General features: G+C 33.3%; 2 protein-coding genes across 2 annotated transcripts in view; one reads left to right on the plus strand and one right to left on the minus strand.

Moving 5' to 3' along the window:
- The window catches only part of LOC143917378 (trace amine-associated receptor 1), an 83,531-nt gene that overhangs the window by 58,467 nt on the left and 12,589 nt on the right, over positions 1–12,475 (plus strand). The window lies entirely within an intron of this gene.
- Positions 482–3,002, minus strand: LOC143917377 (zinc finger MYM-type protein 1-like). The gene is made up of 2 exons (XM_077438871.1): positions 2,806–3,002; positions 482–2,735 (listed from the first exon to the last, which is right to left on the minus strand). Exon 2 carries the CDS (start codon positions 2,691–2,693, stop codon positions 513–515), a length of 2,181 nt encoding a protein of 726 aa, XP_077294997.1. The 5' UTR covers positions 2,694–2,735; positions 2,806–3,002; the 3' UTR covers positions 482–512.

The following is a 12,475-nucleotide window of genomic DNA, read 5'->3' on the forward strand; positions in this document are numbered from 1 at the left end:
TTATCTCCACCGACTAAACAGACCAGCCCAAAAACCGTGTTGTAGTTTTAAAAGATCAATTTATAGCCGTATATAAACCTTTATATGTTCTCACTGTACTCAATGTGCGGCACAAAAAATTGTAATTGAACATTTTCTTGTGAACTTGAGAATTACATATAGTATTACTAGTGAATAGCCCGATGAAATATCATCGCATGGGTATAAAATTATTTTATACTCGTATAAAACTAAAAAAAAAATCCGGAACCGGAACCGTTATTTTCGTAGACTCTCATATATAGTTTTCAATTCTTTATTTGTAATAATTTTCAATTCTTAAAGCTAACGTTAACAAAATGTTAATTAAAGTTAACAAAATGTAATATTTTCCGATTATACACAAACGGTCATTGACCTCGTAACGTTGAATATTATTATTACACATAACAAATTACGTGCATATCAGTGGCGGGCGGTGACTTTTCAAACAAGGGATGCTGTCCCTTGTTTGAAAAAAAAAACCGACCAATTTATTTTTTAAAATTTAATTTTATTCTTCGTTCCTTTTTACAAAATTCATCGATAACCGCATCATAGAATTTTTTATTGTTTTTTAAATTTGACATTATTTTCTTTTCGATTGCAATTAAAGCAAGACCAGAGAGTCTTTCTTCACTTTGACTACTTCTGGTGAACGTTTTAATTCTTTTCATAGTCGAAAATGATCGTTCAGCCGATGCGCTCGTGGAAGGTATCGTACAAATTAATTGTATTAAACTAAATACTTGTTCCAAAACGTCTATTAGATCATCTTTCACAATTAATTCCTTTACGTCATTTATAGATTTCAAATGAAAATCTTGCGTTGAGTACATGTAAATTAATTCGCTTTTTAATTTCATAAAATCAAAGTATTTTCCATAAGTTAGGTGGAGTGATTTAAATAGGAAATCTGGAAAATTATTTTCATATTCTTTAAATTTTTTGACGTTAAAAAATTCGAGAAATTTTAAATTTTCGATATCTCGAAATCGATTGGTTGTATTTACTGAAAGAGTTTCTAAAATTTCAGAATAGTGAAGTTTATACGTTGTTTTCACATCTTCTTCACATTCAGCATATTTTCTTTTTCTATTAAAATTTTTAGTTATTACTTTGTTCCACAATGAATCAAAATCGTCTTTTTTGTTATCTAAATATTTTACAAATTTTTTAATTTCACTTACGCAATACGATATGTCAAAGGTTTTTTTTTGTAAAATTTCAAATAAAAAATCTGCCGAATTAAATATTGCAGAAAATAAATGCAAATTGAAATTGAATTCAAACTCTTTTAAATAACGATGAAGGACTTCAGCATTTATGACAGCATCAGTATCCCATTCGTCTTCGTCATTAATTATTTGATTAAATATTTCCATTAATTCTGTTTGATATTCTAATATCATATTTAAAATTTTGCTATTGTAGTTCCATCGTGTAGGGGCAGCAGTGGGAAATCGTTTTTTTATTTGACAATCGAGAAGGGAAATTCTTCTTGAAGACTTACAAAAAAAAGTTGAAAATGACAACATACGGCTGAAAAAACGTTTGCATCCGGATATATGTTTAACAGATTGCGACAAAACTAAATTCAATCTGTGAGCGTAACAATGGACAAATAAAGAATTAGGACAAATATCTCGAATTTTTCGTTGCACTCCATTATGCTCCCCGGACATTACAGCCGCTCCATCGTACGTTTGTGCAATTAATTTGTCCAAACAACCAAATTCTTCCAAGGTCTCACGTATGTGCTGAAAAAGAGCATTAGCTGTTCTATTGGGACTAACATCGACAAATCCAACAAATCTCTCCTGAATTTCATTATTTTCATCTACATATCTAAAAATAGTAGATAGCTGAGCTTTGCGACTGATATCTGTAGATTCGTCCACAATTATGGAAACAAATTTTGATGCACGTATTTCAGTTTTAATCTCATCTAGCAAGACTTTTGATATTGCGGATACCAAGTCATTTTGTATATGGTTCGATAGTCCAGTAAACACCGTAGAGTTATCTAAATGAGTTTTCAATTTTATGTCTGATTCACTCAACAGATACAGCAATTCAATATAATTCCCTCTATTTTCCGATTCCTGGTGCTCAAAATGTCCTCGTAAAGGTTGTTCTTGTTTTGCTAAAAAATAGATCGCGCTTATTAATTTCGACAAAATGTATCTATTTGCAGTAACTTCTTTGTTGTGCATTTCAATATTTGCTTTAAATTGAGCACTTAAAAAATTTTCTATACGAGGTCCCTTTCCAAATTTTTTAAATTGAGCAGCAGAACATATGTGAGCTTGAGAACATTCATGTCTCTTGCGCGATTTACTTAAATTGTTTAGGTCAGAAAATCCAAATTTACTCCAGACATTCACTTCTTGAGAAAATAAAATACATGGCCAACAGAATAATTTCGTTAAGTGAGCACATCCACAAATCCATGAAATTTTTTCGTATGTTTCTGTGTTAAAATACCTTTTAAATGTTTTTGTTTTAGACTGAATATTTAATATTGGTGTGGGTTTGGGGCTCTTAACAATAATCTCCTTTTCATTAAATGGGAGAGAAGCAAATCTTCTTTTCAGCACATTTTCAATTAAACAATTGCAATTATTATTGATCTCGACGACAAGTCCACTCTCATTGTTATTTTCGATATCCATATTAAAGGCAATAATGAAAACTCGTAAGTAGTGGAACGTAAACTAAAAATAAAGTTAGACGAAACTAATTTAAATGAAAACTTAATTCAAAAGTAAAAAATAACCAACTTACAGTATAAATGATTAACTTCGTCTAAAGAAATGAATCGGCTAGCTTTTTGATAAATAACTTGGGGCGTAGCGTGCGGAAATATCGATCAACAGCGGCTTCCAAGTGAAACTCAATAGATAAGCAAACAGAGAAACCGAATCCACCGTAGAGGTTAAACAAGTGTCAACGCGTCCGCGCGAATAAGACAGCCTCATAGTGCGCATGCGCAAATGGGATCGGTCGCGACTCCGAATCCATGACGCGCGCGCACTTCACTCAGCGTCTACTCGCCAGCGTCACTCGCCTGTGGCCGGCCTATGCGAATGCGGCCTATGCGAATCCTTAATAAAAATTATCAAAAGATCCTATATAATGCATCATGTAACAAAAAACACGTGATATGTGAAATATATATCATATACTACATCATAATCACGTACATCACTAAGAATACATCGAAGCGAAATTCAAATATTTATTAAAAATACTCTTGGCTTTTTAAAGTTATAGGGGATGCGCCGCATCCACCGCATCCATGGACCGCACGCCACTGGTGCATATACATATGATGTGTATTTAAAACACGTATTCTGGGTGAGGATATGGCTAGCGGTGCGAGCTCGTGAGAACATCGCGTTTGGATCGGAGGGTCCGAGGTTCGATTCCCGGCGCCCGCGGTGAATGAAATCAATTTTTTTCTCGAATATCGTCAAAATATAAATAATTTAAATTTAATAAAAAATAAATTTATAAAAATATGGTTCAAAACCTCGCTAAATAAAATTATTATAATTACGTATTTTTATATGGCGAGAAAGAATATTTCAATTAATGTTTAAAAAAAAAGGCAAAATGAAGAATTGGATTTGGCGTGATGTTCGTGACCATTAGCTCAATTTAGGCCTATATTCAGGCTATTTGGGGTGATCGGTTCGAGTCGCGACAAAGTCGTCTCGTCGAAAAATGAATTTATCGATTTTTATCGATTCATTCATTATGTTCGGCGAGAGTTAGGACACACACACACACACACACACACACACCGATTGCCGTCTTTATATATATGATGTAGAAAAAAGCAGAAATCGAATAAAACGTGAAAATAGGTAAATGTAGCTTTTTAAAATTTACTGAAATAAGCGTCTGTTCCGTTAGCGATAATCTTTGTTTTATGACCATATAATTAAAAATGAACCGCGTTCAAAATTTATGTCAATTTTATATATAAAACTCATTTCAAAAAGTGAATTCTTATAATTATTTTAACATAGCAATATGTCTCAAAGAAATTGTTTTAATTTTTGTCTACACTATCTTAATAACCCACGGATTCATTTTTATGGAAATAAACCCTATTTGACATATTATACAATTGTAGAGCATAAAACATATTTTTTACTCACGTTGCAGAATCATATCGTTCCCATGATAATATTTTTAATGGTTTGTTTTACAGGCGGACCTCAACTTTCGCACATTCGACTTTCGCACAATTCGCTATTTCGCACATTTTTCAAAAATCGTTTTTTTTTTTTTTTTTGGTGATAATGCAAAAATGTTTGTTTGCGTGCAATTGTTTCCCTCTCCTCCATTCCCTGTCGCACTATAAAATGCGTATGAACGAGCCCGTACTGTGAAAAGTGTTACATCCTGCACGGCATAATGATGGATGAAATGGAGAAATCTTTGTCTTATTGGATAAGTGACCAAAATCAAAAAACTTCAATAATTCAAGCTAGAGCTCTTAGTTTGCATAAAGATTGGAAGGATAGACTAAAAGAAGATTCTAACACGGTGTTTCATGCAAGTCACGGCCGGTTTTCAAATTTTAAAACAAGATATTCTTTACACAATATTAAATTCACTGGAGAATCAGCTGATGCGGATGAAGATGCTGCAAAAGACTTTTTTTGTTCATTGTCCAAAATTATTGAAGATGGTGAATATTCCTCTAGTCAAATATTTAATGTAGATGAGACTGGTTTATTTTGGAAGCAGATGCCTAATCGTACATTCTTATCAAAGGAAGAATCAGTTGCCCCTGGTCATAAACCTTCTAAAAACCGATTGCTTCTTGGTGGAAATTTAGCTGGTGATTTAAAATTGATGCCAATGTTAATTTATCAAGCAGAAAATCCTAGAGCATTGAAAGGGAAAGATAAAAAATTGTTTCCAGTCATTTGGAAATCAAATAAAAAAGCCTGGGTTACTGCTTTAATATTTAAAGATTGGTTCACTTAACATTTTGTACCAGCAGTAAAGCAATATTGTGAAGTTAATAATTTACCATTTCAAATATTATTAATCTTAGATAATGCTACAGGACACCCAAAATCTCTACAAAATTTATATCCAGAAATCAATGTTGTGTTTCTTCCCCCCAATACTACGTGTCTCATACAACCCATGGACCAAACAGTGATAGCTACGTTTAAACGATATTATATGAGGTCGATAATGAATCAGGCCATCAAGACAACTGACATGGAAGGTGGGCCCACATTAAAAGATTTCTGGAGGAATTATAACATATGGAACGCAATAAACAATATTGGAGACGCGTGGGCTGAAATAAAAGAGTCAACAATGAAAGGTTCATGGAGAAAACTATGCCCACAAATGATGGGTGATATAAATTTTGATGAAACTCCAGAAACTATCACACTTGAAATAGTCCTCTTAATGAACGAACTTAACCTAGATGTTAACATTGAAGATATTAATGAGATGATTGAATCTCATTCTGAACCCATGACCAATGAATTTCTAATGGACCGGCAAGAGAACGAGAATGATATACATATTGAAAGTGAGGAAGAAGAACCAGAAGAAATCATTAATACCTTAACTATAAAAAATATGAACGAAGCTTTTACGCGTCTCGAAAAGTTTTTGAACATTATGGAAGACTGTGATCCCAATGGAGAACGAATATCTCAAGTACGTAGGGCTATTCATAAGAGTACTGTCTGTTACAGAACTCTCTATGAAGAAAAAAAAAATGTCATATTCAACTAACTCTTGACAAGTTCATTACGAGATTATAATTTGCCGTGCCTGAATGCGATCTTTTCCACCTAAGTGAGTGTAGATTATCGGATGTTATTTTAACATATGTATCTGGCAGCCTGCGCTCATCATTATTCTCTTAATTTGAATGTGATGTATGTGTGGAATCTTAATCTACTCTCTTCCATTTGGGCGTCGCTGTGATATTTTTTTTACTATTTTTCTTTTGCAGAATGTAAAACTAAGAATAGGATTTGAGTATTTTATTTACGTATTATTTTTCTTTTGTTTTTATTTTTTATTTTATCGTGTTTTTCTGCTTTTGCTTTTTTGCTTTTTATTTTATGTATTTACTTTACTTTTTAATGTACATATATAAATAATTTTTATTTAATACATACATTTTTTGCTTTTTTTTTTACATCCCTCAACTTTCGAACATTTAACTTTCGCACACATTTTCAGGAACCAATTGTGTGCGAAAGTTGAGGTCCGCCTGTACATGTTTTTGGCATTATAACATCGAATCACTTTCGTCTATCGATATGACATAATGAAGTCCATAGTAGTATATATTAAAAATAATATCTCAATATTTTTATAAAAATATTATACGTTTTTTAAAGAACAAAAGTAAAAAATTATAAATTCTTTTAAAATAAGATGTCATTAAAGGCAATTATTAAAATTTATAATTTTGACAAAATAACTACCGGAGCCTAAACAAAGTTTTAAAAAGATCGATTTATTTCATCATTATCAATATTGTCTAGTTAATTAAAAAAATATTGAGATTAAAAATCAACCATTATAAAAGTGAAAAATTAGAACAATTAGTTCATAATATTACGAAATAATATTTTTGATTTTTAAAATTGGCTAGATAATTAATTAAACGTATTTTAAAGCAATAAAAAATTACAATCAATGGAAAAAACATCTGGCTATTGATTCAAAAACTCACTTGTGGCGCAGCAATACTAAAATTTTGAATTAAATCTCCAAAAGCCGAAAATCTGTAAAAACTACACATTTTCTTAAAAGCTCATATTTCTTAAAAGAAAGCAAACAACAAAAAAATTGTCATACTCGAATTAAGTCGGTCAAACTTAGTATATATTGATTAGTCTCCGTTCCGGTTAGTAAGAAATGTGATTTTTCTGTTACTGAGTTTATGAGCGTAAGCTCTTAATTAATCAGTATGAGCGTTAGCTCTTAATTAATAATTTATTATAAGAATTATTACGATCTCAGCATCAGATCAAGTCAGGCAGTACCAATCAGCACATCCATTTCAATTAATTTGAGCGAAAGTATTTAAGTAACAATTCATTATCTACGCACCTCTCAAGTACATCGTATATATTAGATATTTAGATCAAGATCAAAGTGTTTTTCGAATATACTCAATTGCATTATTAATTAGAAGTATAACGTATAGTATAGGTATAACGATTCAGTAGTAAATGAATCCCTTTTATTTCTCATAAACTTTATTTAATTAAAAATAAAGAAATTTTGATTGGGATGTTGCTGAAACATCATCATCCTAATCAACTTTTTTTAAAACGATAAACTGGGTACTGGATCGAGACAATATGTACAATCACGAATAGTCAAAATTTTCACGAATAGTCAACTCTAGGGATATTTTAATTATCTCGCGCACACGTCCATAGTCCGGACGGCATACGGTGAAAATTGCCGTTTTTGAGTCCATACGAGTGCTGCAATGTGTTCTTTGTCCATTGCACTGAGAGGACTCGGTTTAACTTTAAAGAAAGGGAAGAAAAGGTCGAGCTGCGTGCCCGGAGGGCGAACAATTGCTTTTGGTCGTACAAAAGCTCGTCGTAAAGTCGAGGTGTCATTCCGGGGCGTCGAGCCGCCTAGCCATTGTAGCAGCATCATCGCAGCACCGTGACCATCCCGCTCTTCCTCCGCGTAAACTATGGCTACCCTAGTCTGGGATTATCTTTTTGATTTATAGGCCGGAACAAGAAAAAGGTTTTATTTTCGCGCGACCCCGATCTGGACCGCGCCGCTGGCACAACGGAACGATTCTCACACTCATTATGCCGCCCAGTCGTATCTGTCCGCTCGTGAGAGCTTTTCCCACCCACAATAAATCGAATAAAAGTCACCGGAAAATTTTATACCCTATCGTACAATGTATCAACACGACTATGTACTCCAAAACGGATCGCTCACTTAACATTCACATTTCTATTTTACAATATGACTTATCTACATATATGTACATACATATGTACATACTAGTTATATGTCCATTGATATTTCAACGGGTGACGTTGGAAAGAAATATAATCTATAAAAAAAGAAATATAATAAACGCGTCGACCTGTATGGGGATTTCAAAAACATTATTTTAGAATGTCAGGTGTATATGTTGTGCCTAGAGATATTTAATAAAAAAAAATACACCCGAACGAGGCGCACAACCAATCAGCGTGAACCACGTGTACCGATTAACAATTGACCAATTAGAGCAACGACGATACATTCTGACCAATGGGTGCATTTTAAGCATCCGCTATAGGGATGTGACGTGAGGAGCGATCGTGCCAAAGAGACGCGGGGAAGCGGGGTAACGGGGAAGTGGGAGGGGGTGTGCAGTGTCTGACATGTGCTCCTGATATGGAGCGCTGAGCGACGTCAGACCGAGCCAAGGGTGACGTCAGCGTCAGATGCGCTGCGCAGGAACGTACACACATACACACATCCACGAAAACGGTGAAAGGCGTATTATGTAATACGCACGCGCGCCTATAAAAAAGCTTACACTATATCAATTCCTTTCCAAGCCCGTTGAAATCAACGGGCACAACACTAGTTTTAATATAAATAAAATTCTAGCCAAAATTCTCGGTAGCTGAACGTTTTCTTGAACTTTTCCAAAACCCATTTTTGGTCTACATAAATTGGTGTATGGTAAGATGGATACACATGTTTTTTTTTCAATACTTACACAGATATACATTTTTACTAACACACGAGTTAGTAAAATTAGAGACATTATACACGAGTATTATTCAAGGCTGATTATAAACATCTATTATCAAGCATTTCAATCATTATAGATATATATCTATGGACACATTTTTGCAGCATATTTGGATATCAACAAACAATGAGATGCGTAAACTCAGTTTTTGCGAGAAATAGGACAGGATTGCTAATTTGTTGGAATCGTTAACAATGAAATAAAGATAGAAAGAAAAAATATACATTGGCAAACTCTGAAATGAAACGATCGCCCTTTGAAGTCACATATCTAAGGTCTGGCCAACAACAAAGCCAGGGAAAGAATCAGTAACCACACAATCAAAACCATTGAATTCTAACCACTGATATTTGATATACCAAATTTCGTGGTCCCAATTTGAAAACTGTAGATTTCCGTAGCGATCCAATATACATACGTATAAATATACTTAATTTGCATATATGATGTATAAAAATCTGAATTATTCAAATAAAAAAAATGAAATTGATGAATAAATTACTAAGATATGTGCTGTTGTGGTGTGGTATATTATATACCCGTCAGACAAATATTTATGATCGTAAATATTTTATTGAAAATGTATGTATATGTATATTTAGTTATGTGTAAGAATTAATCGGCATGTGTGAGTCGACATCGTTTGAATTGTACAAATGGTCAAAGACAAAAAATACATATATATTATTTTTTTTAATTTGGCAACAAAAGGAGTGATGATACCATTCTTGCGTAAAATGTGCATCTTAATACACACTTGCGACTGGGTACTGATTTAGTGTAGCCTTCCTTCGTCGCTCTCCGTTTATTCCGTGTTCGACGATTTCCACGCTTGGCGCGGGTCAAGAGGAAAATCCAGAATCTGAAAGGCCGCTTCGAGCAAACTATAAATAATAAAACAACCCTCGGAAAACCGTTTTATGTAAAATGTTACAGTTGGGATAAAAATACGCACTCCATGGGCTATTTCTCTCTCACGAACGTATTAAACCAATGAAATTCTCGTTCACATTCTATTTATTCGTGAGTCGTGATTCGACGATGTTTATTTGACTATTGAATAGTATGTGTGTATGTATGTGTAAACGATTTTTCGAAGTTTATTTTTATACAATGAAGAAATATATTTTATACAATATTATCGATGTATAAAATGTGAAAATACAGTCGTAACTTAAGCATAAGTTACGACTGTATATAAGCATAAGCATATTTAATACAATCTGTCGAAAAATTCGTATTCATTTTAAAGGAAGAAGCAAAAGATTAAAGAAAATTTATGCGAAATGAAACTCAATCGAAAAGCGTATACAAATACCTAAATTTGGAATTAAAAACTTTTTATTTGGCTTTATAAACTTATATATCAAAATTTAATACTAGCAAAACTTTATATAAGAATTCACATAAACGTAATATGTATAATGAAGTAGAAATAATTTTTTAGATAGCAGATTTTCCAATTTTCGTTTCATTGAGCACATATTGATTTTTTTTCAAATTTATACCATCCAATGACCAACTATATGTGGTATATAAAAATATTAAGACAATATATAAAAAAAATACTAGCTGGAATCAAGCGATTATTCGATTAAAATACGCTGCTCGCTAGATCTGGTTGGTTATTAAATAATATAAATTGACCGTCTCTTGTTAGAATTTTTGCCGATTTATCTAGCTTAGTTGTTGTGATAGATCCATTAAAATTGGCATCTTCCCCCCTTCGCAAATTCGTCGCATATCGAATTTGTTAATATTTAATTAAAATACAGACACACACACTCATTTTTTCTAGATCAAAAATATTGGGGTAAAAGATTTATAATTAGCGGATTGGGAGATTCAAAAACTTAATAAAAGAGGACACCTACATATAAGGAGAGGTACCGTTTCCGGTCAACTTGAAAATTTGAAAAAAAATTTAGGAATTTAAACTTAAAATTCTTATCGATACTATCAATTTTTATAGAATTTTAGTAACTGATACTAAGTTTCATTTTGATAGGACTAACGGTGTTCAAAAAATTCCCCAAAATACACAGACACACATTTTTTCTAGATCATGAAAACGTGATCAGTGATCGATTCTGAGTTCAAATCAGTCAAAATCTCGAGTTTTAATTTTCGCATGATCACAAAACTTCATCTATTGTTACTAAGTACATAAATAAAGTAAAAGCACGTTTCGAAACAATTGAAAATTAATCCGTGTAATACCCAAGAGGACTTTGTATTTAAATTTTCATATACATATATATAACGTATACATACATTATATATATGTATATGATATATACTCGTATATATGTATGTAAGAATATGTTGAAGCAAATTCATATTATAGATATGAAAATCGCGGATGCTGGAAATGTTTGCTTGTATTTCGGTAATCGCCTTCGCTTTTAAATTATTTCTTAGAAGTTTAAGAAAATTGAAAAAACTTTGTGACAATATCTCGGAAAAGTTTCATTTTTTTTTTCATTTTTATGGATATTTTCGGTGAAATTTTTCGCAAATGCAAGCTAAAGCTGTGAAATCTCGACGAGGAGGATACGCGGCCAGAAGGCGCGCCCGTTGCAAATATGAGCGCCGTCGGTTTATTCGCGCGTCGAGAAGATTTTCCGAGGAGCTTTTCTAGCAGATGGCGAACGCTGTAAAAGCTCCGGTTATCGCTGGAAAAAGGCCACATCCCGGCGCCGAGACAAAGACCGCTCCCCGTGTTTATTGCGCAATAAATGAATGTTATCTCTAATTTAAGTCTTCCGCGGACTCACTTCGTATCCATCCCCTTCCTCCCCAAAGTCGAGCCGACCGTATGCCACTCGTCAAATTTTCGGAAAAACCACTGCATAAACCAAATTTAGAAAGAAATCAAAATTCTTTAACATGATCTGTCAAAAGCGACACTGATCAACCGCAAATTTATAATATTGTGCCTGCGCGTTCTAGGAAAATCCCCTTTAATTTTGTTCAAGTATCTTGATGAGTTTATTTAACTTCCTGAATTTTATTTGAAAGTTTCATTTGTACCTGAATAATTAACAAGTTGCGCACGAGCGATGAATTCATAATCTTAAATCATCGTATTTATGTACATATACTGTAATTACCTTTAATGTGTTTAAATTGATGGTAGATTATTAACAATGTATCAAACATTGAAGTCCCACTCGTTTATTATCCGTTGAGGTTTGACCTCTGTTTCTGATTAGAGTTTACTGAACCCTCGCTTGTCTGCAGACACCACATAAAAACCGTATTTTTCCGTGGTCAGGAGAGAAATTAGGGGAAGGGAAAGAGATTAATACCAAACATTTGCAGCGCGAACCGCATCTGTACTGAATTAACTAACACTCACTCTTGGTTTACTAGAGTTCCATTAAAAAAAGGCTCCGAAGCCCAAATGTAACTCGTTAATCTTGCACACGTCACGAAATAGCTTCAACTAGTTTTATTTTCGTTAAAAAGAGCCGCGCGTTTTATTTATAGACGTACATTTTTTACATGGGTATTTGAATACGTTCTCTGGCTTTCTCTCTTTGATTTTTTTCTTTCGACGGTCCCTCATGACGAATAAAATAAAATAGGAAAAAAGGGAGAAGCCACTGTCTTAAGGATTGAAAGTCTCGAATCCTTCACACAGTCGTGAGTGTGTCT

This window comes from Arctopsyche grandis, chromosome 9 (assembly GCF_051622035.1).
Source record: "Arctopsyche grandis isolate Sample6627 chromosome 9, ASM5162203v2, whole genome shotgun sequence".
Classification (NCBI taxonomy): domain Eukaryota; kingdom Metazoa; phylum Arthropoda; class Insecta; order Trichoptera; family Hydropsychidae; genus Arctopsyche; species Arctopsyche grandis.

Bases quoted from the DNA above. Each gene is read 5' to 3' on its own strand.
- LOC143917377 (XM_077438871.1), bottom strand. From the start codon at position 2,693: ATGGATATCGAAAATAACAATGAGAGTGGACTTGTCGTCGAGATCAAT.